The sequence below is a fragment of the Lepidochelys olivacea genome (assembly GCF_965140295.1).
Source record: "Lepidochelys olivacea isolate rLepOli2 genome assembly, chromosome: 25".
NCBI classification, from domain to species: Eukaryota; Metazoa; Chordata; order Testudines; family Cheloniidae; genus Lepidochelys; species Lepidochelys olivacea.
In genome coordinates, this window is record NC_140435.1 from 17,180,595 (window position 1) to 17,207,105 (window position 26,511).

The 26,511-nt window shown below is 55.7% G+C and overlaps 1 protein-coding gene across 2 annotated transcripts in view; it reads right to left on the reverse strand.

Annotated features, from left to right (window-relative positions):
• The window catches only part of NCAN (neurocan), an 84,680-nt gene extending 59,080 nt beyond the window's left edge, over window positions 1-25,600 (reverse strand). For both annotated transcript variants that reach the window (XM_084614882.1, XM_084614883.1), the window contains exons 1-2: window positions 25,468-25,600; window positions 2,606-2,685 (exon numbers count right to left, since the gene is read on the reverse strand). In XM_084614882.1, the coding sequence (XP_084471008.1) occupies window positions 2,606-2,678 (73 nt within the window). In that variant the 5' untranslated portion in view covers window positions 2,679-2,685; window positions 25,468-25,600. The remainder of the gene's footprint in view (window positions 1-2,605; window positions 2,686-25,467) is intronic.
• Between the last annotated feature and the right edge of the window lie 911 nt (window positions 25,601-26,511).

Genomic DNA, 26,511 nt, shown 5'->3' on the forward strand with positions numbered 1-26,511 from the left:
GCTAGACGCAGTGTGTATCGCATTGTGATGGCTGACGGTGGGCTGCAGCGCAGTGGGTGTGAGTTTAAGCAGTTTGCAGTGGTGTCTGGGTTTAGACAGGTGACCCCCAGGCCCCGTTATCTTCAATCCACTGGGCTGGTTAAAAATTGTGTCAGCATCATAAAGCATCGACTGAAAGAGGCTGCAGTGCCAGGCTGATCCCTACTTAGCACTGCGGCGTCCCGCCAGCGAAGCTGGGGTGTCACTTGCTGACATTTTGTTCAACAGGAAACTGACACCTGGAGTGCCGGCACGGTTAGAAACCGATGTCAAGAGTCACAGGGGACTTGCAGACGTCTACAGAGACAGACAAGGCAAACAAAAAATCTGGGGTCGCTGGGTGTCTCTGTGATGGGAAACAATGGTGCTAAGCAGCAGGAGTGTCACAAACAGGTAGCGCTGGGGTCAGATGGGGTTGTCCCCCTGGACAGAGACATTCGCCGGGGGAATGGGCGGCACCTTCTCCAAATCCCAGAAGGGAGGGAGATGAGGAGCACTGAGTCGGTCCCTGTGTCCTAGAGCATCTCAGACACGCAACAACCATGGCAGGGTGGGACAACGGAGCCCCAGGCCATGGCACTCCCAGGAGAAGTGGGACCAGCCACCTCCTGCCAGCGGCGGTGATGGTGTTCCAGGGCAGCCCACAGGCCGAGACAACTGCCCTGGGCGCTCCAGACGCTCCCTGAAGATTGGTTTCAGAGCAGCAGCCGTGTTAGTCTGTATCCGCAAAAAGAACAGGAGGACTTGTGGCACCTTAGAGACGAAGCAATTTATCTGAGCATGGGCTTTCGTGAGCTGCATCCGGTGAAGTGAGCTGTAGCTCACGAAAGCTCATGCTCCGATAAATTGGTTCGTCTCTAAGGTGCCACTAGTCCTCCTTTTCTTCCTTGAAGATTGTTAGTGGGGTTCGCTGTTGGGTTGGCTGTAAGCATTTGCACACGTGTGCTATGGCCATGTTGGTTTACGTTTTGGCTGGGGAGGGAAGGCGCGGTACTGGGGACTGAGCTTCCCAGAGAGAGACTCTGGGCAGGGCACTGGGACACTTTTGCTTGGGCTGCACCTGTAGCTAGAACCTGCCTGAATGCCACTGGGGGACACCTCAAACAGGCGGAGGGATACAGGTCCTGCCCATGCTCAAACAGGCGGAGGGATACAGGCTCTGGCCACACTCCAACAGGCGGAGGGATACTGGGCTCCTCGGTGGGCAAACGGAAACAGGCGGAGGGATACAGGCTCTGGCCACACTCCAACAGGCGGAGGGATACAGGCTCTGGCCACACTCCAACAGGCGGAGGGATACTGGGCTCCTCGGTGGGCAAACGGAAACAGGCGGAGGGATACAGGCTCTGGCCACACTCCAACAGGCGGAGGGATACTGGGCTCCTCGGTGGGCAAACGGAAACAGGCGGAGGGATACAGGTTCTGACCACATTCCAACCCGCGGAGGGATACTGGGCTCCTCGGTGGGGAAAGGGAAACAGGCCCCCATCCCATGACGGGTGGAGGGATACGGGACTCTACAATAGACAGAAGGAGACGAGCCCCCAGAATGGCTGCAGGGATAAGGACCCAGTAATGGGCTGAGTGTTTTGGTGGGTCATGAGTCACACATTACAGGGGTGGGTGTCTACATAGGGCATTGGTGGTGAGCATTAGCGCCCGGCTGGGTCTGGTAGGCTCCATGTGCTGCCAGGACAGTCGTGCGCTCTCTGTCAGGCACGTGCCATCTGCAGTGAGGCCAAAGAGTTTTACAAATCAGGGTCAGTGTCATTGTCCTTGTTTTACAGATGGGGAAACTGAGGCATGGAGGGGGGCAGTGACTAGCCCAAGGTCACAGAGGAAATCGGTGGCAGGGCTGGGAATAGAACTGGGAGTCCTGACTCCCAGACCATGCTGCCTTCCTCTCCCAGGGACTAGATCTGTGACCGTGGAGTGAACCTGTGGGGGCTCGGGAGGTGGTGGGTACAACACGAAGTCATTCACCCCAGGGCACCGGCTCTTCTGCAGCCAGGAAGTAGCTACCTGGGGCCAAGTGCGTTGGCCTCTTTGGTGCAAGCTAGCACATCGTAGCGGGGTCCCAGCTGTCGGGGTCTCAGTTCCCCCTGCCCCCAAACACACACACAATTAGCAGGAATTGCCAGAGAGACCAAGCCCCTGTCCCCTCCCCCATCCCACATACACACCCTGCCAGAGCAGGGCCGGAGCCATGTGTGTGGGCAGTGGGGTGTAGGGGAGGCTCCTTGGCAATGCATGGGGGGCAGCTCTCCCTATTTAGAGGGGTCAGGAGGGGGCCCCACTCCACAGCACTTATTGCAGCGGGACAATAACCCTCTCCCCATCCTCCTGCACTGCTGCTCCTGCCAGGGGGCCGCATTGCACTGGGCTGGGGGGGCCTTCATGAAGCCAGACATCCCAGCAAAGCTCCCCCCACTTCCCCTGAGGCCCCACTGGCTTTCTCAGCCCACCCCGCCCCCTTTGGGGAAGGAACCCCCCTTCCCCATTGGGCGCGCAACAGGAGCTGTGGCAATCCCCTTGGCATGCGCTCGCCCGGCCTGGCTTCACTTACCCAGCCCAAAGACAGGGAGGAGGGACAACCCGAGCAGGAGCCAGCAGCCGGCATCACCCATCACATTTACCATCCTTAACCTGCCAGGAGAGAGAGATTTTTGAAGACAAATTCGCCCCGTACCCCGCTCCCTGTTTGTTTAGTGCCTGCACCAGCTCGTAAATCACCAGTGGGCACTGAGGCCCCCGTGACACCCAACCTCCCGGTGAGTAATGGAGAAGAAATGGCCTGCGGTGCAATATCATCTCCACGTAGGGAGACGGCTTTAAACGGAGAGGATTTAATCCCATTCTCGGTGAGAAGATGCCTCTGGAACTGGGTGCTTGGAGAGGCGGCTGGATGGGGCCAGGAGAGCAGCCGGCGGGTGGGGTCAGGCAGGAGGAGGGATCGAAAGCCATGGGCGAACAGCGCCCTGTGCAGTGACACGGGAACGGGCCACCCGACCCGCCTTCGAACCCAGGCTGAGGCCATCCACCAAAGGAGACGGAGGAGTTAGTTCGTGCTCCCAAGGGAGGTTTGTCCCCAGCATGCCACTGCTGTCTGTCTCTGCTCAGTAAGGGCTGGGGCTGGGAGAGCAGGGGACGGCAGGCTGGGATTGAGGGGCATTGGCAGAGCTGTGCGTGGGGCGCTCAGGGCTACAATAGCCCAGCCAGCCCCTGGCCCAACATTTGCCCCTGTCTCTTCCTGCTGCTTGGATCGATTTCAGGGCCCCAAAGCTACCTCCTCACCCTCGCCCATTGGTGCCACTCTAGAAATGCAAAAGGCTTAAAACTCAAGGTGTTTTGGACATTTCTTGTTCTCCCTGCTGGCCCGAGACCTGCAGCCCCATCACAGAGCCCTACATGTAGGGGGCAGGCTCAGGAGATCTGGGTTCAAGTCCCAGCTCGGCCATAGCCTCCCTATGGGATAGCTCAGTGGTTTGAGCACTGGCCTGCTAAACCCAGGCTTGTGAGCTCAATCCTTGAGGGGGCCGTTTAGGGATCTGGGGCAAAAATTGGGGATTGGTCCTGCTTTGAGCAGGGGGTTGGACTAGATGACCTCTTGAGGTCCCTTCCAACCCTGCTATTCTATGACCTTGGGCCAGTCCCTGCCTCTCTCAAGGGCCTCAGCTGTAAACAGGGGATAATGGGCCTGCACCGCTCTGAGCAGAACTGTCTCACTCTGTCTGTGCTGCGCCCAGCAAAGCGATGGACTCTCCCTCTCCCTGTGGGTTCTCTAGAGTCGCTAACGGGTGATGTGCTGAGGGGGGAGAGAGCTCCCCACAAAGAGGATGGGCCCCCTCTTTCCTCCATGTCACTGGGGCTTTGTGAAGCCTGATCTTCTGCATTACGGACCCGCCAGGGCTGCAGAGCCAGATCTTGGTGTCCCACCCTGCAGGGACCCTGACAGGCTCGCTCACTGAGCTGCTTGCTGGAGTGAGCATGGATTGTTGCAGCAGAGGACCTGCCCCCAACACACACACAGTCCCATGGCTTGTTTGCGGGACAGCAGGGGGCCTGTGGGTCGGGACTGAGGGGATCAGCAGAGCCATGCCCGGCCTCCAGCTGGCGTGCTCCAGATCTCCTGTTCCCGAGCGTTACCATTCAGCAGCGGCCTCCTGCTGTGGCTGCGCGTGCTGCACAAAGACGGCAACACTGCTTGCTTAAAATCTCCCATTAATCTGTTTTACTGCAGCGCCAATTACGATTTTCTAAATCATTTGCTCTCCAATCTAGGAGAGGAAGTTCAGACAAATCATTCTCCCATCCCAGCATGCGGCGACGCAACTGCCGGCTGCTTTTACAGCCCCGGTTGGCCTCAATGCACCTTGCTGCTCTTTGTTCAGGATACAAAATGCAGCAATTTTAACCAGCCCGCAGTCCTCCTCCTGCCCCCCGCACCCCAGGCTCCCACACACAATGGCCAGCAAGGAGGCCAGGCCATTCCAGGAGCCAGCTGTCTGGGCAGAGAGAGACTAGGACCTGGGCTTGTAACTGCCCCTTTCGGGGATTCTTGCCCCGGCTATGCAGCAGCTGGTGCTGTCGGAGATAGGACGCTGGCTCTGAGCTGCGTCTAGGGCTGCAGTTGGATACTTGTGTAAATCCACTGAAATCAACAGTCACTCTGGATTTACGCCAGTGTCACCAAGAGCAGGATGTGGCCCTGACTCTGAATTTACACCAGGGTCACCGAGATCAGACCCCAGCTGCGATTTCCCCCCCTCCTGTGTTGGGGCTTCTCCTTCCCCCAGAAGGAAGGAGATCCTCCATCCGGATGGCTCTAGCCATTGGCATTAGTTACTGGGGGGCCTTCCAGCCCAGGGGTCGGCTCTGCTGGAGAAGAACCCCCCACCATGTGAGCACTCTGTGACCTGTGCAGCTGGAGAATCCAGCCAGGCGCTGCCCCAGGATTCACAGCAACATCCCCTCCCCATCCTGGAGGCCCCCCTGCCCCTCCGAGGTGGGTGGATTCCTTGTCCCCAGGCCTCAGCCCTTTGGCACAATCGCAGCCCCGGCTGCTCCTGTGCCCCACTCTCCCTGGAGTAAGGCTGGAGCCGGCACACAGTGACCGATGCTCCCTCCCCACTGGGCTCAGGAGACTCCACAGGGCTCAGATTCGCCCGGGTGGTAGAACCTTGTTGGTCCCGTCCTATCTGGCACCCTCTGTGGCTGTGGAAGGCAGGCCAGGGCTACTGCCCCAGGTGCATTGCCCAAGGGATGCCATGAGGCTGGGCTCTGCAGAGCCCTGAGACCTCAGGATTCCAGGTGGTGGGTGGATTCCCACCAGGCCACGCCGCTCTCCAATGAGCGCCACGTGGCAGCTGCTGCTGGCAGTGCAGGGTCGCTAGCTCCCACCCTGCTGGGATATCCTGGTGCCTGATCAGATCTAATAATGTCTCCATAGGCAGGAGGTGCCAGGTGATGGCGCCGGGGCCCCTGGTGGTGGCAGGGGCAGGGATGTTATTGGGAGGAGATGTAATTAGCCCAGTGGCAGTGTTGTGTCTGGGAGGCGTCCACTCAGCGCCCCGCTGCTGGCACCAGGATGCTGGCGTCTCATGGCACTACCCGGGCACCCAGCCCGGACACTTATTGCTCTGGCACATGGGCTGTGCACTTGAGCTGGTGATGGCTCCTGACAGATGGGAAAGGAGGCTCCAGTTAGTGCCACGTTCTGCTGACATACAGCCCATCCAAAGCTCGCCTGGTGTCTCTCCATTGCCTTGGGACAAGGCGCATACCTTATGTTTGTCTGGTCCCCCCACTCTGTCACTTACAGTACCATCCAGAGGACATAACTGAGATCAGGGCCCCATCGTGCAGCACGCTGCACAGACATGGAGCAGGAGACTGTCCCTGCCCCAGAGAGCTCAGTCGCGATAGATAGAGGGTGGGAGAGGAAACTGAGGCACCTAGAGGGAAAGTGACTTTCCCAAGGCCACCCTGCAGGTCCGTGGCAAAGACAGGAACAGCTCCTAAGTCTCCTGGCTCCTCATCCATGCAGCCTCCCTATACGCAGCTGTCAAAGCAGATGGATTATAGCATTTCCCCACTAGCCATGCCCAGATCCCTTCTGCGGTCTCTGTCCAGTTTGTAAACGGCTCAGCTCTGGCACACTGTCTGAGGGAAGCCAGTGGGAGCAGGGAGGAGCATGGGAGCTCACAGACAGAGAGTTTATTTCTCACAAAACCATCAGTGTGGTCGCATGTCCAGCGCTCATCAAGGGCGCGTCATCTTAACTGGGGGGGAAATCTGGCTGCAAACACAGCACGTGACAGCGCTCCTCCGAGTCACAGGACCACAGATGAGATGGAGAGATTCAGAGAGCAGAAGCCCGTCTGTGTGTCTGTCTGTCCAACCATCCATCTGCCCCCCGCACTATAAGGTGCGCATGGCAGAGAACGGGCAAAATGTCTCAAATGGCATATTTTTTCCATGAAAAAAAGTGGCCATTGGTGGGGCAAAAGTCAGGACAAATGTGTGTGAGGAGGCTGGGGGCTGGCACATTCTGGGGGTTTTTTTTGACATAAACGTTAATGTTAAATTTTCAGATTTATTTTTTTCCTTTTCCCTCCTCCTTTTTCTGTGGCGAAAAGGAAAAGGAGGCAGAGGGGAGGGGAAATGCAAAGACTGAATAGGCAACACTGGAAAATTTTGGTCAAATGTTTTGCAAAAAATAACCCCCCCCACCCCCCAACAAATTTCTTTTCACAGCTTGTAAATAAAAATGTTTTTGACATTTCAACAAATTTCTCTCCCCACCTGGCCCTGCTTTTCCAGCTCCACGGGGCAGTGTCTCTCACCTCCAGGAATCTTTACAAGTAAATATAGGAGATCAAGAGGTGCCTTGATCATGGTGTATAAGGGTTTTCATGGGGAGGAAATACTGGTTGCCAAAGGGCTCTTTAATCTAGCAGAGAGAGGCCAAACAAAATCCAGTGGCTGGAAGCGGAAGCCAGCCAAATTCCAAGGAGAAATAAGGCCCCGATGTTTAACAATGATGGTGATTAACCCTGGACCAAACTCCCAAGGGCAGTGGTTCATTCTCCATCTCTTGATATAGTCAGCTCCAGACCAAATGCCTTCCTGGAGATGTATTAGTCAAACCCAAGTTATTGGACTGAACACAGCAGGACTGACTGGCATGTGTTATCCAGGAGCACAGATCAGATGATCAAATGGTCCCGTCTGGCCTTAAACTCTTTGTATCTGTGAATCATTGTATTGTTTGGAAAGGCTGTGCTGTGCTGGGACATTCCCAGCTGGTGGAGGGAGCCATCTGTGACCGGGCTGATTGCTGCCGGTGCCCCTTGCCTCTCTCGCTTTGATGCAGAACCTGTTCACGCAACCCCTGCTCAGCCCTCAGCCTTCATCTCTGCAGGGTAACGGGGTCTTTCCTCCTGCAGATTCCTCCCAGACCTGGAGTCAGAGCCTCCCTCAGGCTTTCGGACTTGTGCAAAGGGCTGGTGAAGCTGGGGAGTGGCCGAGCAGAGGGTCCCCTTTGACATGGGGGAGTCCCCAAGATGAGGTAAGGCCAGTGTAGTCCCCTTCTCTGCCGTCCACCTGCACAGCGTGTGTGGGGGGTTGTCCCGAATGCAGCTGCCAGGGCCATTTAGAGCAGCCCTGAGGCTGCTCTGTGCTACGGTGAGGACTGGGCTGGCAGAACTGGGGAGTTGCAGGCCCCCTGAGCTACGGATACTGGGCACTGCTGAGAACTGGGCCCAAGATCCCCTCACTGGCTCAGCAGCAACACTTGTTCCCCACAAAACAGCCGGCCCAGAGGTGAAAGTATCAGGGCTGTGGAAGGAATGATCCTGCATCCCACGGAGCTTCGAGCTTGAGCCCACCCCTCAATCATGAGGCACGGCTGGGCTCAGTCAATGGGCAGTCAGTGGGTTCCTAGCAAAGGGGCCATACCCCTCCCAAGTCAGGAGTTGCCGTTCACGCCTGCTCTCAGAGAGCAATGGGGCCATGGTCCACTCAGCAGCCGCTTCCCTCCAAACGTCCCTTGGAGTGGCCAGACAACAGCTGGGCTCTGGGCCTGCGGGAGGTCCGAAACAGACAAGCCCAGAGAGCAGCTGCTGGGATGCTGCACCTCTCTGATGAGAAGGTTGGATATCCTCAGGGATTGGATATGCGCCTTTCCCCTCTAGCGGGCACTGGCTCTGAGCCAGTCCCAGGGTAGGAGGGACTGGGACACAGGGCTTTCCCCTCTATGGGGGTGCTGGCTCCCATCTGGCCCCCAGGGTGGGGAACTGGTTGGCTCGGGGGAAGGGAGAAAGGAATATGGGCCAGTTTGGGGTGGACTGGCTGGCTTAGGGAATGGCATATACAGAGCCTCTAGCCTGAGCTGGAATCCAGTCCCAAGCTGCAGTGACAAAAGTGTCCATGTGCCATTAGTCTGGTGGTCATGAAGCTGGTGGGTCTCGATCCATCTCCTGGCACTAATTGGCTCCCTTGACAGCAATCTAAGCAGAGACTCAGTCACGGATGGGCTGGGGTTGATGCGAGGTTGGCTGCTGGCATTCTCCAGGGGCAGACAGCACTTTGGCAGCTCACCCCTTTCAGATCAGCGCAAACCCAGACTTTACCCAGCACTTCAGTTCCGCAAAGGGGGCTCTTAAAGGGGCATGTGCCAAACCCTGATTCCATGCACCAGGCCGGAGAGCCCCAAGCTTCGGCCGAGGCCCAGATCATTAGCAAGAAGCAAAGTCCCCTAGGCTGGAATTCAGCTTTCCAGTCGAGACAAAAAGCGGCTCTAAACTTTCCCTTTCCTTCCCGTTTAAAGAAAAAATAACTTGACATTATCAAGCTCTGAATGTTGCACATTTCTAAATCCTCCCCATTGAAGTGCTAATTTTGACTTTCTCTGAGGCCTCAGGAGAGAAAAAGCTTTTCCATCCCAAACAATTAATGTCTGACGGGCAGCCTGCTTTGGGGAATGAGGCATCTCCTGGGGCGCCCCAGGGCTCCCACCCATTCCCCGCCCTTCCCCCATGGGTTTGAAACTCCTCGCTCAGTCTGAAGGCTTTACAATAACCGTTAGGGTTTAGGCTGTTGGAATGCAGCCGCAAACCAGTCGTGACTGTCCGGAGAAGCCACAGCAGGAGGAAATGAAACTCCTTGAGGCCAGAGCCCCCCAGCTGGTGGGACTCACTCAGGGAGTCGAGGGAGCAGAGCCCATTCACACCAGCTGATGTTCTGACCCATGGTGGTGAAAGTGGCACAGGTGAAAAGCCAGCACCTGTCAGTAGAGGCCAGGTGACAAAGCCCTGGAGAGCTTGCTCGGATGATGTAATGTGTGTACCTCCAAATCTTGCAGTGGGGAGAGGGGGAAACCTTGTGGATGGAATTTCCTTGGGCCCAATCGGAGCTGGGATTCTCCTGCCTCCCCGGGATCCTTTGGTTACAACTCAGCTTGGTTGATTTTAGCTCTTAATACAAGAGCACTGGTTTTGTTTTTTCTTGTCTGCCTCCAAATCCGTATGCACAGAGCTAGCAGCACCCACCCCTTCATGGTGCTGGCTCCCAGGGGCTGCTCCGAATTCAGTGATAAGCAGGGACTGACCTCACAGCTCCCTCCCCCTTGAACTAAAGGAGAACCTCGCTAGCGGTACAGGGCCTATGAAACACAGCTAAGCAATTCCGATTCCATCCAGCAGCAGGCCAAGAGGGAGCTGACCACAGCAGGATCCTTGTCTGTAACAACGGCTGGCCCTGGCCCTGAACACTGAGCTGTGAAATGCACATGACAGTACCCTGGCCCCTGGAAGCCCGTGTTTCTGAGCAGTCTCTTGTCGGTCACGTCTACAGCCGGCGAGAGTTTTTGAAAAGCCTTTTTTAGGGTGAACAATCCCGATTGGTTGAAACCAAATGGTTCCTGGGAAAGGGGCCGGTTTTGATGATTTTCCCGTTTCAGAATCATCCGGGTCACGTTTCGATATTTTCTAAGCTTTAAGTTAATTTATAGTTAAGTCAAAACTGAACCAAAAAGTCTCAATTGACCCCACCTGAAATGTTCAGATTTTCAACTTATAAAAGTTCTTGAGATTTTGAATTTTTGTCTCATTTCAGGAGGGGATTTTTTTTTTCAAATCTGTGAAATTCTCATGGAACAGGAAAACCATTTCCCACCTACATCTCGATACATCTGCTAAATTTGGGTCCAGATTTCCAGCAGGCCAAAGGTCAGTGGTTTTTGGATGTAGCTATTCAGCCTCAATCACACACATCAGTGAATGTGCCCTCCCAACACTTCACCAAGACAGATCACTGCTATCACTCCCCATTTACAGATGGGGAAACTGAGGCATGGAGCCGGGAAAGGACTTCCCTAAAGTCATCCACTCTGGCTGCAGATTTTGAGCCTTCGTCACAAGACCATCCTCCCCCTCGCTTAGAAAGGAAGGCATCAATGGTATATTGCAGACCAAGATCTGGCTAAGGCCTAATTCTCCCGACCAGAAGGATTGTCTGGGAACCAGGCGGAGCAGGGCTGTAGGAACCTCCCAGCTGACAGGAGCCCTGGTTTAAGAATCTGAAGAGCAGCTTTAATGTGCAAATGTATAAATACTCCAGTAAGTCCTTCCCTGTGTACCCAGCAAGTTGTTTTGGATAGTGGCTCCCGGATGAGCAAACGACAAGCCAGCACGGCTGGGGAAACATTTAGTATTTTATTTAAATGTTAAACATGAAAGTTGCTCTTTGGATTGTGAACCCAGCATCCAAGAGGACTGGGAAGTGGATTGAAGGGGAGCCGGGCTGAGCCCCAGGTAGATTAATGCAGCCTGTATCCTAGGTTCACTGCGAACCCCGGCTGGGGACAGGGGACAGTTTGCCACCTGTGTTACCTGCCAGGTGGAGACGCTCACCTCCTTGTGCTGAGATGGGGCAAAAAGGCAGCTGCTCCCGGTGCCAGGAGGTAGCTTTTGTGTTTCCACACAAACAGTGGGGCAGCTGCCTTCTGAGCCAAAGGTCCAGGGTTGGGGCCAAATTTCAGATGAACCTGGGCCCAGCTTGGGGCACCCAGGAAGGACTCCGCAGGGATCACCTACCTAGCATGTGGCTGGGAGCAGATTTAAGTTAGTGCTTCACGCCAGAGTCTTCACTGAAGCTCAGAGGAGTCATGGGGTTTGGGGGGGGGGGGAGTTGTTCAAACTCAAGGCACCAGAGAGGGGAGGCTTCTTCCCCCACCACCCCCAGAAGCCACATCCATGCGCTTGGCACTGACTCCCATTGACATCAGCAAGGTTCTTCCCAGGGACGTCAGGCCCAAGGCCTTTGGCTCCCGAGAGGCCGGTGGGGGGTGGGGCTGGACAGCTTTAAAATGCCAGTTTATCCCCACACATTAAATCTTGTTGCCTGGCTCCCAGCTCCGGCACCAGCTCCCTCTCCCAGCTCAGTGGCAAGGGCCTGCGTCTATAGGGCCTGGGGAAGAGTGACACCAATGGAGTTTCTTTGTCTGACCCAAACATAGGTTGCATGCTGCTGCCCATCCCCGTGGCGTCTGGGCATGTCCCATGTCAAACTGGTAGGAACAGCCAAGTCCCCAGCAGACTCCGTGGCATGGCACATTGTGATGCTGTGTCAGCCTCTGATCAACTGGGTGGGCATGTGGGGCCAAGGGATCCCTGGGGGCGATCTGCATTGCGCAGACCCCCCTGCTGGGGGGCTGGAGGAGACGTGGACACCAGGGCCACCCCTGGGTGTTCCCCGTGGCACTGGGAGGCAGGGCGCTAGCAAGGCCACAGGTGCCCGAGCGTGTGAGGCCCGGAGCAGAGCCATCGGGGGCAGTGGGGAGTTTCCCAGGCCCTGTGACTTGGCAGGTGGGGCAGGGACAGGGGCTTTTGGGGATCGGTTATGTTTCCTGCAGGGATCCTGCACCCAGTGGTTAGAGCCGGGAGCCTGGCTATGGCAGAGGGGCTGCACCCTTGTCCGTGGTGCTGACACCATTGAGGATGCAGAGCTTGCCGTGGGGCGCTTCCCGGGGCAAGCAGACACCTACTGTGGGGTGGGTCTGATCCCCTGCCCACACACAGACCGTGCAGCCCACACCCCCTCGACCCTCTCACAGGGGGCCTGGCTCTCAGCTCCCTGACCTGGTGTAAATACGGAGTGAGCCCGTGCCGCTGCTCACCACACTGGTGTCAAGCCAGCGCACGTGTGCGGAGAATCAGACCCAGAGAACGCAGAGAGCCTGCCCCTCCCCCAGTGCACCCCCAATTGTGTACAACCCCCCCACGGCCCAGCAAACACCTGTCACAGCCCTGCCCCCTACCACACCCCCATTTGTGTACAACGCCCCACAACCCTGCACGCCCATGGCCCAGCAAACACATTCACAGCCCTGCCCCCCCCGAGCATCCCCATTTGTGTACACCCCCGTACACCCACAGGCCCAGCAAACACGTCACAGCCCTGCCCCCACAATTGTGTACAACCTCCCACAACGCTGCTCACCCACAGCCCAGCAAACACATATCACAACCCTGCCCCCACAGCACCTTCCATTTGTGTATAACACACACAATGCACAGCCAAACACACATCCCAGCCAGCTCCCTCCACACACCCACACACAGCACCTCATTGTGCTGACACAACACAGCCAGACAACCATCCCCAGCAGGCAGTGCAGGCCCCCAGCCAGCTACAACTACCAAGGGCTCGAGTGGGAGTGGGGGCTGGACTGTGACAGTTTCACACCCTCCCAGCCACCCACACATGGGCCGAGTTCCCTTCAGGCAGCTCAGGTGCTCAGCATCATTACCAACGAGCCAGGGTCCACACTGCCCGGCGCTCCCCACAAAGCCGACACAGCCCTGACAGAGGGAAAATTGCTTCAGTTCTGACACGTTCTGAAGTAATAAAAAGGAGAAGATGGGAAATAAACTGCTAATAAGTCACTGAGACTCACCTGGGAGTCAAAGCCGGCTCTGGTGGCTGCGGTGTGGAGAAAGGCTGCAAAGCCTGGCACGGGGCTGTCCCTCCCCAGAGCCTGGGGGCTGCAGGGAAGGAGGCCAGATGCTGCTCAAGGGAGGCCAGTGTGAGTTTCAGGGCCGCCCCCCAACCCTCGGTGGCTGGACACAACCTGCGGGCTGACAGCCCAGGAGACAAAGGGCCAGGGGCTTACCGGGGTGTGGGCAGAACGTGAGCCATCCAGGGCTGGGGTTTGTTCTGCTCAGGTTGTCTCTGGCCTTTATCTCTTGGCCGGTGGAGCAGCAGGGTGGCCGTGTACCTTGTGGTGACGGGCTGGTTGTTCTGCTCCTCGTCGGGCCCTTCGTTAGCACCCTGCCAGGCCTCCTCCTCTGGCAACAGTACGTGTAACCGCTGCCTGGCCCGTTCCCTCCGGGCCCCATTTCACCCTCCCCTCTCAGATTGCAAACTCCCTGCAGCAGGGAGCGTGTCTGCGTGTGTATATACAGCGCCAAGCACAGCAGGGCCACAATCCTGCCCGGGAGCCTTTGGGTGCTACTTGGACTATCAATAATCTCCCTTAACGAGCCCATGCTGAGAGTGTCCTGCCTGGGTCCCCCGACTCCAGCCTTTCACCAGCCTGGATTTGGTTAAAACCTTAGCACTAAACTTTGGGGGAAAGGGTCCAGCCCACAAGGCTGTTCCACTGGGGACACCGGGAGTGGGGAGGATTAAAGGCCTGTCAGTCCCCACTCCCATCTCCCATATTGCTGCTGGGGGCCTTTTTCACCAGCCATGGCATGTGAATCATAAAACGCAGCTGTCAGCCTCTGAGGGCAAGGAGATGGGGCCTGCACAGCTCTGGGCTCAGAGATGGGTTTAGAGTTCAGACCCTAAGCAAAGGGGCATTTTAGTTCCCCCAGTCCCAGAGGGGGATGCACCCCATCTTGAGCCCTTCTAGAGTTCAGGCTGCATCCCACCACCCACAGACTAGCCCACCTGCGGGAAGTGGCTGGGGCCTACGTCTCGGAAAGTTTCCCTAGGAACTTAGACCCTGTGGTAATGGGCCCAGATAGAGGGGGATACACGGGCCTGGGAGACAGGTGGACAGACAGACATGGCAGGATGGAGGAATGGGGTTGGAGGTGGTTGGATGGATGGACACAGGGATGGGGGTGTAAGGGGTTGGCTGGATAGGTAGGCAGGGAACCAGGCCAGGCTTCCTGTCTGCCCCAGATCTGGCGGGGAGGGGGCTCGTTCAGTGGCAAGACCCTCCCGGAGAGACGTGGCACTAAACAGGGTGCAGCCCCAGTGTGGCCAGGGCAGGAGGAATGCTAACAGCCATCGGCCTCCACCGGAGATGGTGGCTTCAGGCTTCTTGCTGGTGACATGGGCAAAGGGCTCAGTTGGTTCCCACATCCTCCTGCTGGGGAGGGAAGCCAATCCTCAGGGGTGTCACCCACATGTGTGGACACTGCAGACAATGGGGGATGAATACATCCACATGCGCAAATCTGCTTCCTTCACAGCTGAGCTGACATTTTACAGTGGGATCCTATTTCAGCTCCCCTCCTCCGCGCCCCGATTCCCCGCTCTGATCACACACCCTGGTCAGGAACTGCAGCCAGCTGTCCCCGGGCATGGCCCAGTTTTCCCCTTCCACCTGAGGGTGAAATCCCATTCCCCCAGCTCCTGTCCTAAATTCTGGGTTGCCCAGTGTGGGTCCTTCTCCGATACAGCGTGCTGGTCTTTGGGTGGATGGATGGGTGCTCATGCACAGTCTTCTGTCCTCTCCTAGATGCAACCAGAACTGCTCAGCTGTGAATCATAGGCCCTATACTGTCCATCGGCGAGGAGTCTCCTTATAGCTCAAGCGGTGGGGGCCTGTGCTTTCGGTTCTGAGCTCCAGTACCACCTGCACGCACAACGCCCAGCACAAACATGGCCAGGGCATGTCACCCCCGTGCTGCTGCTCGGTACGGCTGGACAGGGAGCCCCCCACCCGCTGGGATCACGGGGCTCCACCCCACCCCGGGCTGTGGGGAGGACTGGCCCCCCTGTGCTTGGAGACGCAGCAGCCACCCCCAGTCTGTCCGGTTTCACAGGCAAAGCCGGGTGTAAGGCAGATCCTCCCTCCGCCCAGAGGGGGAGGCCGGGGCTGGAGCCTGGCAGTGGCTGAGGCCAGGGGGCCGCAGTAAAATGCTTCGCTGTTCGATGTTAACTAATGCGCCCGCTCAGCTGTGACGCCCCATCCCCCTGACATCAGCATTCCTGCAGGTTTCACGGAAGCAGCAGGGAAGATCAAGCAGCCCCAGGGGAGTGGGGTGAAGAAACTGCCTCCAAGATCTGATCAGGCTCTGAACTGGAGTTAGGAGTTGCGGGGGGGGGGGGGTGTTATTTTTTGGGGATGGGGAAGACTCTGTCTCCCCCCCAGCCAATCTGTTCCTGGATCTGCCTACTTAGGGCCAAATGCTCAGTGTAAATGGGCTCTGCCCGACTGAAGCCACTGCCCCAGCCAGGACACATCCTTGTCCCCAGGGGTTTGCATTACAGTTTTGCTAAATGATGCAGCTTCTCCCTCCCCTCTGCTCCCGGGAACATCCCTGCTAACCGCCTTTGGGGCTGGGGGGGGCCTCAGCAATGGGTACGCCTGAGCCAGGAATTTCATGAAATTAATTCAGAGCCAGAGGCGCAGCTCAGCAGGGGGCTGAAATGGCCCCGGGCTCCCCCCCCCTTGAGTCCAGTAAGGGTCCCAAGCCACAGCCCTGATCCCATCTGTCCAGGCGTTCCCCAGCCACGGGGCTGTGCAGACACAGTCCCACTCTCCACCCCAGAGCAGGCTTCAATTCACAGCCAAGGAAGGCAAAGACCAAACCTAAGGAGGGACGCCCTGTTTTCACTGGCTTCTAACTAAACGCAGCCCACAGGGCCTGGCCCAGCTTGGCTGTAACCTGCTAGGGGAGCCCAGAAAGCAGCTGCAACCAGGCTTGGGACTAAAAACAGCTGCCGTTGCAAAATACAAGTTTGGTCAGAGGAAAAGGTCACCGCAGCTACTGTCCTTCCCAGCTCCCCCGCCCCTGGAAGGTTGGTTCCTTCGCCAAGCAGCTGCCTGATCCGATTCCTTTGGGGAAACTGATGAAGGTAAAGCGGTCCCAGGGGAGAGCACGGGGGGTGGCTGTCCATTCTTGCGGTGTAGGTGGCTCAGGGTGCTGGGGATGAGATATGGCGCCCCAGGTCACTGGCTGGGAGGCAGCTCAGAGTCATTCCTGGGAATCAGAGTGGAGGGAGCAGGGGGAGCTTCCCCTCCTCTCTCTGGCCTGGGGAGCAGCCCCCCTCCCCCCACAAGTGAATGAGAGCTCATCCCAACCTCATAGCCATTGTGTGGAATGAGTCAGTGGATCTCAGTCCAGCCCCCAGGCATCCATTCATGGACTGTCTTCCTCCCCCACCCTGCAACCCGGCAGGGTCAGAGGGGCCAAGCACTGAGCGTATCACAAGGGACTTACCCCCCATCCCCACACCAGAGGGGGTCCCTCCAGGGCAGGGCTGAGGTCCAGAGGTGGGAGCAGCTGGCCCTGCCCGTCGGATGAACAGAGCATTTCAAGAGTGTAAACCTGGCACTGTTCACCAGCAATAGATTCACTTAGGTCTTTTTTTTTTTAACATGCCTTTAATTGGGAGAGCATGTGGGCCAGCTTTGCCCCCCCCCAATGTACTTAACTCTGAGCAACAGCGAGAATATCCATAGATCCCTATCGACCCTCCAGCCAACAAGCCAGCTTCATATTTCCGCCGAGTGCTGACAGCTCATTAATTATTGAGATCTCTCTTGCTCTCTCCCTCCCCATGCCTCGTTGATCCACTAACCTGCAATCAAAACCCCAACCAGCCTCCTGTGTAGTGGACTAGTCCTTGCCCAACACAGAAATGCTGCTAAGGACTGATCCCAACCCATCTGACCTCTGTGGAGCAAAGAAAGACACTCTGTGAAGCCAACACCAAGGCTGAAAAGGGTGAAGGAGATGTGCAAAAGGGTGGGTATTGCAAGGTTTTAGCCTGAGAGATAAAGGGTTCTAGGTTTGGCTATAGCAGGTTGGAGTAAGGTGACCTAGAACCCAGATGTCTGGGGAAAGTAATGGGCTAGGCTGAGCTACAGCAAGTGGTGGGGCAACCTAGAATCTGGACAGCTAGAAGAGATAGGGTTCTAGATTTGGCTATGAGATGTGGGATAGGGAAACCTAGAACCTGGATGTCTGGAAAGGGGGTTCTAGGTTAGGTAACAGCAGGAGTCATGAAACATAGAACACAGGTGATAGGTAGAGAAAGGCTTCTAGATCTTCCTATGGCACGTGACAGGGCTAATTAGAATCCATAAGAACATAAGACTGGCTATACTAGGTCAGTATCCTAACTTCCAGCACTGGCCACTGCCAGATGCTTCAGAAGGAATGAACAGAACAGGGCAATTTATCAAGTGATCTATCATCCCCTGCCATCCAGTCCCAGCTTCTGGCTGTCACAAGTTTAAGGATACCTGGAGCACAGAGTTACATCCCTGACCATCTTGGCTAATAGCCATTGCTGGACCTGTCCTCCAGGAACTCAGCTAATTATTTTTTGAACCCAGTTATGCTTTTGGCCTTCACAACATCCCCTGGCAACAAGTTCCGCAGGCTGACTATGAGTTGTGTGAAGAAACACTTCCTTTTGTTTGTTTAAAACCTGCTGCCTAGTCATTTCATCGGGTGACCCCTGGTTCTTGTGTTATGGGACGAGGTAAATAACACGTCCTTATTCACTTTCTCCACACCAGCCATGATTTTATCGACCTCTGTCATATCCCCTCTTAGTTGTCTCTTTGCTAAGCTGAACATTGCCAGTCTTTTTAATCTCTTTATATGGAAGCTGTTCCGTACCCGTCATCATTTTGTTGCCCTTGTCTGTACTCTTTCCAATTCTAATACATCTTTTTTGAGATGGGGGAACCAGAACTGCATGCAGTATTAGAGGCGTGTGTGTATCATGGATTTATATAGTGGCATTATGCTATCTTCTGTCTTATTAGCTATCCCTTTCCTAATGGTTGCTAACATTCTGTTAGATTATTTGTTTGCCACTTCACATTGAGCAGATGTTTTCAGAGAATTATCCACAATGACTCCCAGATCTCTTTCTTGAGTGGTAACAGCTAATTTAGACCCCATCATTTGTATGTACAGTTGGGATTCTGTTTTCCAATGTGCATTACTTTGCATTTATCAACATTGAATTTCATCTGCCATTTTCTTGTCCAGTCACCCAATTTTATGAGATCCCTTTGTAACTCTTCACAGCCAGCTTTGGACTTAATTATGTTAAATAATTTTGTATTGTCTGCAAATTTTGCCACCACCCTGTTTACCCTTTCCCCCCAGATCATTTAACCAGGTGTCTGACTGAGGCATACAGAATTTTGCTTCCACCAGGAGTTGGCTTCTCTTTACAAAAGGATCTGGATCTCTCTGAATAGAATGCCATTGTCCCCACCAAGGCAGAGCTTACACAGAGCAGACATGAAACAGAAACGCTTCCCTTTCATGCCTTTTCATTGTTGTTTCTTTCTAATTTTTTTGGTACTGCACTTCGCACCTCAAAGGGCTCCTGGAAAGCACCTCACCGCAGAGAGAAGAATGAGCAAAGGGTGGCCTGGATTGTTTGACTTGGATGCTGGCTAATTTCACTTCACTCTGACCTGAAATTCTAGGGGGAAAGTCATTCCTGGATGAAGCACTGAGGAGGCCAGGAGACGCTGCCTCTCCCGCTTCATTGCCCACCCCACCCTCCACCCCATGCCTCTGTGTCTCACAAGAAGGATCACTGTGCCCATCTCACGTGTGCACAAACTCATGCTCACCATCTCAGCCTGAACTTTACAGATGCCTCTGATTAAAAGTCCCCTTTGCTTATGGACTTGTCTCTCCCTCTAGTGGTTAGAGGCCTCTAATGCAATGTAAGTACTTCTACGTGTCCCTCCGCAGGGTGGTGGAGCAGCTGGTTCCTGAGGCACAAAGGTGGGGAGGTTGAACCCCTCCACACTCTTATGTTGACTGCTGTGTCCGTTCCTGGGGAGATTTTTCTGGGTGAGGAAGAAAGGTCATTTGGGCCGCCCTTTCCAGGGCAGGAGGATGCTGCTAGAGGTGGGAACAACCTCACCATCTTATTTGCCACCATTTAGAGCTTTAGTTTAAGCCACGTGACTCAGCAGGGGGCAAACTGCCTGTCCGAGTCAGTGCTGAAACAATCCCCCACCCCCGCTCGACACTAGGAGGCGCTGTGTGGCAGGACCGTCTTGCTGTGGGAGCATATGTCTCTGTGACTCACTAGTGAACCAATTCCCCAGTGTACTCCTTTCCCTGTGTATGGCTTAAACCCAGCAATGTTAGATAGCCAAGACTCAGCTGGCGATCTGAGTGAGCTGTCATTGGAGGTTTTTAAGAGCAGCTTAGACAAACACCTGTCAGGATGTCCTGGAGAATGCTTAGCCCTGTGTTGAATGCAGGGGTCTGGACTAGATGACCTCTCCAGGTCCCTTCCAGGCCTATGATTCTGTTGCTTATGGGTGTGAACAGCAGAGACACCAGCGGGATCGGCTGGCCTGGGACAGGGGTGGATGAGATGTTCCATAGTGTAAAGTCCATTTCTGCAGTCACAGATTGGATTGGGTTTCGGATTCAAGCACATCTGCTATGCATGGGGTCAGTGCGGGATGGGCTGGGGTGTCAATTAGCCACAACAGAAGCCACTCCTGGTCATTAGGGTCCTCTCCCTTTGCCACAGTGACCCATGTGCGAGCAGATAATTAAGAAGAGCAGTTTAATTAATTAATACTAGCTGGGATCGCCCTCAGAGCTAATGTTAAGGTTATTAAACCAAACCAAACTGAACCAAACCAAACAAGAAAGGAGTGGTTCCAAACAGAACAAAGCAGATTATTTCCCCCTCCTCTTAGCAAAGAAATGAAATTCCAAGGCGGCTTGTCATGGCATAACAGTGTTAGCGAAAAAAAAAAAAAATAAACCCCAAATCCCTGAAACGCCTGCTGTCTGGGCCCTTGTGTGATAGACAATAATTCACTCATCCGGCAGCTTTTTGCAATTAGGGAGACATTTGTAGGCAGTTGTTTGGCACACGACGCATAAATACATGCCATTATTTCCACTAGCCGGAGAAGACGGGGCTCGGCTGCTAAACACGCCTCTTGGACGCCTGGGAATCTCATCCCTGCCTCACGCGGGACCAGCCCTCGGGCCACCGTCTGCCTTTTAAACCCGGGAGAAACCCCGGATTCTATTGATTTTAAAAAACACCCACAAAGCTCCCCGAGCAGCGGTGAGCATTTTCACATCCGTCAAGGGCTGTCGCCTCATGAATAATTCATCCACCTCATGAATATGCAAAGCTTGGGGCCTGGGCGTCCCTGCTAGTTTTCACCGCCCAGTTCCAAACCCCGGAGCCACATGGGTGCGGGCAGAAGGGATTCATCGCCCTAGTGAGCTTGGGGAGCTCTCCCCGTGCTGATGTCTCAGTCATGAGGCCATCGCGGGGAGGGGGGACTCTGGCAGGTCCCTTTGCCACGCCTGGGGAATGAACCCCTTTCGTCCAGAAAGCCCCTGGGTGACTCTGGCCTGAGTGGAAAGGTGGGGGACGGCACCGGCTGGAGCTGACTGGTTGTAGGCTGGTTTCATCCCAGCACCAGTCCTGCCCCGTACACACACATGCACCCCAGCCCGGATCAGCAGCGAGACCATGGCTGGACCCTGCCATGCCACCCATCCACCGGGCTCGGCCAGTGCCCTTCAGACCGACCTTCAGGCCAGAATCCACTCCTCTTCCTGGATCTCTACAACTGCCCTCGGCCCCCACGGCCGCTCCAGCGCAGAGCCTGTCCCAGGGGCTGGGATGAGACCTGACCAACTCAGTTCAACCGACATGAAACGTTTCTCGACTCTCTGTGGGGACCGCCCTCCAACCGGCCCATCTGATCTCTGGGGGAGGCCAGCGTCTCCCAGCTGCTCCAGGGGGAGTCTCGGGCTCCCGTTTAGGGGCTGGGGCAGGCTGTAACGCAGAGCCCGGCGGCGGCTGGAATTAAACATTCTGGGCCTGAATCGAAGGGGAGGAAATCCCTGGAGCCCAGAATCCAGGCTGAGGTGCTGTGCAGCTGGTGTAGGGATCACCCTTGGCAGGACACTCCCAGGAGCCCCATACCGGACTCCCTTTATTTGCTCCTGGCCCTGCACTCTGACTTGGAGCTGGGGACGGGGGGCACCAGCTGCCTTTTCCCAGCCAAACCGCCTGTCCGGTGTAAATCTCACCACCCACGTTTGCTCATCCACACTGCAGGCGTGCGGGGAACGACTCGCTGCGTTTCAGACAGGAATGGTACTGGGCATGCTCCGGTCCAAACGGGAACCACTGCTGCGCAGTCCTACGACCTGTGCTGTGCAGCCAGGGAGCCCATGATCACAGTGCCCCCTTCCGGCCTTGGGGTCTACGCGCTCCACTTTGGCCGGTCACTGGACTGGGTGATAAGAGAACAGCTCTGCCACTGACCCCCCTATGTGACCTTGGTTGAACCCTCCCGCCCGCATCCACGTGCCTCTGTTTCTCCTCCCGCCCTGTGTCTGTCTCGTCTATTTAGATGTAAGATCGCTGGGGTCGGCACTGTCTGATCACACGGTGTCCAGCACAATGGGGCCCTGGTCTCATCTCAGCCTCCAGGTGCTCCTGGAACCTACATAATTAACGGTGTAAATCAGCGTTCGATGGAGCTGCCCCACTTTAGACCGAGCAACCGGCCCATTGTGGCTGAGCCCCACAACCAGTGGCTGAGGTTGGGGTAACAGGGATGCATCTGCCCCAGAGGACCTTAAAGTGGGACCGGAGATTATTCTGTATCGGGAATAGCCCTCCCCCGACCACGGGGGCCCTGACTCCTTCCTCGCTCCAGCCAGGTACCTCTGCTCTGGAGAGCTACTGGCACACAAGAGGGATTGTAGAGTAGGCGATGGAGCTGGCTGGGAATTGTGTCCCAAGGGAAGGGAGGAGAGCAGCGGCTCTTGGCACGTTTGTAGGGAGCAATCCTGCACTGCCTGGGGAATGGGCCTGGCAGGTCACTTCCACCTCTCTGGCGCCACGCCATGTGGCCACCTAAGACGATGGAATCTTGGGGGCAGCTGGATGCACCATGTGATTGCTGTGGCCCTGGGATGGGGCAGCAGAAGCCAAGGATCAGCGAGGTCCATTCACGCTGCCGAGGGCCTCTGGGACTGACCAGCCCTCCCTGCCGCTTGTGCATCTCTGTCACCTGGGCTGCAGGGCTCCGGCACAGCTCCTGGAGCAGCCAGAGAGCCCCACCCCCCATTGCTCCCAAACCTGCTCAGCTTGTTCCCAGGAGGTGACAGAGTGGGGGGCCGCCTCCTTCCTCAGCTGGGCCAGTCAATGATTGGGAGGGGGGCTACTCCGCCGACTGGCCAGCTGGGGGAGCTGTTGGAGAGGGTGTCATTCATGCTGAACCGCCCCGATTGGATGTGCCCTGCAATCTGAGGCTTCAACCAATTTTACAGAGGAGGGGGTGAGCCAAGTTGTGCAGATCTCTCCGCAAAAAGACCCTGCCCACTGCTGCCTCGCACAAGAGGAGGGTGGCAGTTAGAGACCGAAGAGACCTCTTAGCTCACTGGCAGGATACGAGCCCTTGAGAAATGCATCTCCCAGCACCCACCTCCAGTAACAAACTTGCTTCTGCCTTCCAGGGAGGGGGTGGGGTTTTGCTTCCATCCATATGTCGATATCAACCGGCGAAGGACAAGAATCAGAAAGACAGAAATCCAGACGCAAATCCCAGCGCTTCCTTTTCTACCTCCGCTGCCCACCATCCACAACAAAAGGATTTTGCAAAACTCGCTGTCCCCGTATCGTTCAAGCAATGAGAGATTTTCCCCTCCACTCTGCTAGAGTAAATTAGCACCTTGGAAAGCTGCGATCTTGTCCAATATGGGCTCTTTAATAGGTGTGATTTGTATTGGGCTTGCAGTCTGCATCCTTTATTTCAGAAGAGTATTTATCTTTATTTTATTTTGCTTTTTCTATCACGTGGTAGGAGCTACCCAGGAACAAAATACATTAAAGGAATGATAATGTTCAGACCCCACCTTCAGCCTGAGTTATTTTCCTCCTGTTAAACAAACATGCATCTGATCCCCCAACACACACACACTAAACACAAGCTCATCCAAACAGCAAAACAAGTATCTCCCCTTGAACTGCTGCTGAACCCATGCAGGTAGGAATGCCTTCAAGCTGGCATGCAGGATGGCAGGTGCAAAGAGTAGCTTTCAAAAAGACACAGATCCCTATTGCTAGACTGCAAATATTTTGCACTGGGAAAATGTGTTAGCAAATGAACCAAGCCTCTTAGCGAAGTTAGCAAAGGTTCGGTCATTTGTATTGTTTCTTTTCTTTCTTTGAAAGCGCTGCAATTAAATCCAGCCCAATTAATCCTCTAGAGAGCTGGCTACCCCCCTTCTTTGTGTCTTCTGGGAAGGCATAGCCAAAAGTCTTGGAGTTTCCGGCCTGGCCTGCCACTGCTGTCTCTGTTTAGGTATTCTGCAATGGAAAACCAGCCTTGGCTCTTGGCACTTTGATATACGCAACCCTGATCTCCTGCCCTGCCGATTGAAATTCCAGGATGTGTACCTTCTAGGCAATCTCCTCCAGCAACGCACGACATCACAACCGACCTCATCACACCCACCCTTGACTAATCTCAAAGCAGGAAACGTGAAGGGGCTTCAGCTTTGCTCTCTGCCCATCAGACTACGTGGGGGGGCGAGTTGCAATGCCCTTGGCTCGGAAAGTTTTGATTTCTTTCTTTCTTTGAAATAAACAGTTCCACTGTCACAAACCCCCGCTTCCACCGTCTGGAGAACAGGAACACGAGAACGGCCAGGCTGGGCCAGACCAACAGTCCATCTAGCCCCGTGTTTCTGTCTCTGACCGTGGCCACTGCCAAGTGCTCCAGCGGGAATGCACAGAACAGGGCAGCTAGGGGGTGATCCATCCCCCCTCCTTGAATCTCGTAACAAAGGCCCTGGAGATGAGGCTATAGACACAGCTAGCTCCTTTGTAAGCTGATGCTGTCTCTGTGTCGGATTAGCTACCTCCGAGCGAGTTCCACAGGACTGGGAAGGAGGGGGAAAGGACTCGGAGGCAGAGCCATAGATCTTCACAACGTTATTTGACATTCTCTCCTCTCTGGATTGCGTTGGTGTTGCATTATTGCCCGGCCCACCCCCCTGGCTTGCAAGGCTCCAGTGTGATTTAACAGGGTATAATCCTCTCTAATGATATTTCTCCCATCCTGCCAGCCTGGAATCAATTCCTGCTCCTGCCTCACCAACTCTCCCCCTCACACACACACATACACTCCCCCTTAGCTGAAATTTTAGTTTCAGCATTTTCCTACTAACAAGAATAAATTATTCAGCATCTCTCTACCTGTCTCATTAGCGCCCATCTCTCTCCTTCTTCTACCACCGTGTCTTATCTTGGCTTGGCTCGAGCCTCCCCGCTCTGAACCGAGTTACTTGAGGCTTATTTTCATTCAGTTGGAGACTCTTGTCTCTCACCAATAATTTCAGTGCCCCGGGGTTGTGTCGGGAGGAAGGGGGCCTCATCCACCACCTTTCCTTCTATTTTCTCCCACTTTCTCTCTCCCCGTGTGTGTGTGTTTCACACTCACAGAAAACCGGCTCATTTGGAACCAATCCATCCAGTCCGCTCTCCATTCACCAGAGCTAACGTTTTGCCAGCCTCTCTTGAACTCCCTGCATTCTCTGTCCCACCGGGCTTGCTGGATCTCCCACCAAGTCAGCCTCACTTATCGCCTCTTAACACGCCGCTAGGCTGCAAACCAATATACCCAACGCCTCCAGTCGCCACAATACATTAATTAAAAAGAAAGCAACCCCCTAAATCCATTGCAACCAGAGACAACCCGGCTTTGTTCGGATGAGATGCTCAGTTACAAGGCAATGAGCAATAGCCATAATGTATCATGCAAACAACCCCGGTACCAACTCTTTTTTAAAAAAAGGGGGGGCAGCAAAGGGGAGGTAAGGGGAGATTTCCCCCTTCTTAAAAATCTGTGCCGCGAGCCAGTTGTTCTGCAAAGAAAAGTCAGCCATGCACGCGCCAGACAATGCTCCTCCGGAGATGCCTAGAAGTCCAAGCAAAGGGGTGAGGGTGGGGGGTCATTTGAAGCAGCTTGCGAAAGGTGCCTGGCAAGTGCTGTGACTTTTGGTGGCTCGGCTGGGAGAGGCAGCGGCGGGGCCAGGGCTAAGCGAAGCCACCCGCGGAGAGCACCGAGAGGGGGCGAGGGGAGAAATTCGGGCTGTAAAGGCGAGCGGGGGGAGAGGGAGGCAGAGAGCCACGTACCTGCTGCAGAGGGGGAGCCCCGCCGCGCGCTCCAGGGTCTGCAGGAATGCACCCCCGTGCCGCCCGGAGAGAGGGGCCGCGGTCAGCGCCGGCTGGGGAGCGATCGCATCTCGGAGCCCAGGCGGGAGGGTTCGGGAAGAACTGGGGGGGAGGCGGGGGGAGGGGCCGGGGGCTACCCCAGGCGGGGGCAGAGCTCCATGCCCAGCCCCGTCAGTGGCTCCTGCAGCGGGCTGGGGGGCAGAGCCAATCCCGGCTCATCCTAGGCAGCAGGGTGGGAACAAAGGGGGCACCAAGCCCAGCGCGCCGCCTGCTGCTGCTGGGCCCCGGGGCTGCTAGCGTCCCCGCCCGCAGCCATGGGCCGCGAGCCCCCTGCCCCGGCTGCCCGGTCCCCGTCACCTGCCCGGAGCCGGGAGGCAAAGATGCTCAATGGCTCTTTCCAGGGGAGGGCGTGTGTCCGCGCTGCGCATGCGTCGCTGGTTCTCCCTTCCTCACCACACCTCCATCCCCCCTCAAACTCCTGGCCGCGCCAGCACCCCGCCCCCCCAAATCACCCACGCGGAAGCGGGGCGCAGTCCCCCCCCGAACTTTTGTAAAGCTTTCCCAGATTATTGGGGGGCTGGAGGGGGGGCTCGTTCGATCCGGGGGGTGTTGGGAGCTGCATATTTATTTGGATTCTGTTTTGCTTTGCTCTTTGAGGGATGCAAAACCTAAGAAGAGACCCCCCCCCACCGCTGCTCAGCTGCCTTAGCCAGCTTTAAAGTTGCAAACAACCTGACCAGCAAGAAAACAAAATAGACTGAAATCCTGCAGGTTCAGCCAGCTCTGGTGTGGGTGCCCAGCAGTGCTCCCCATGCTGGGCCGCCGAGCAGGGGTCAGAAGGTAATGCTGATAAATCAATAGAGTGCCCATTTCTAGTGCTTTGAATTTAGGGGGCAACTGGGAGGCAGAGATCTGAGACCCGATGGCAGGACAGTCATTGGCAGGGCGGGTGGAAGGACAAAGTCCTGGGTTTACGCTGGGTTTCTTTGCGTTTTTAATACCACC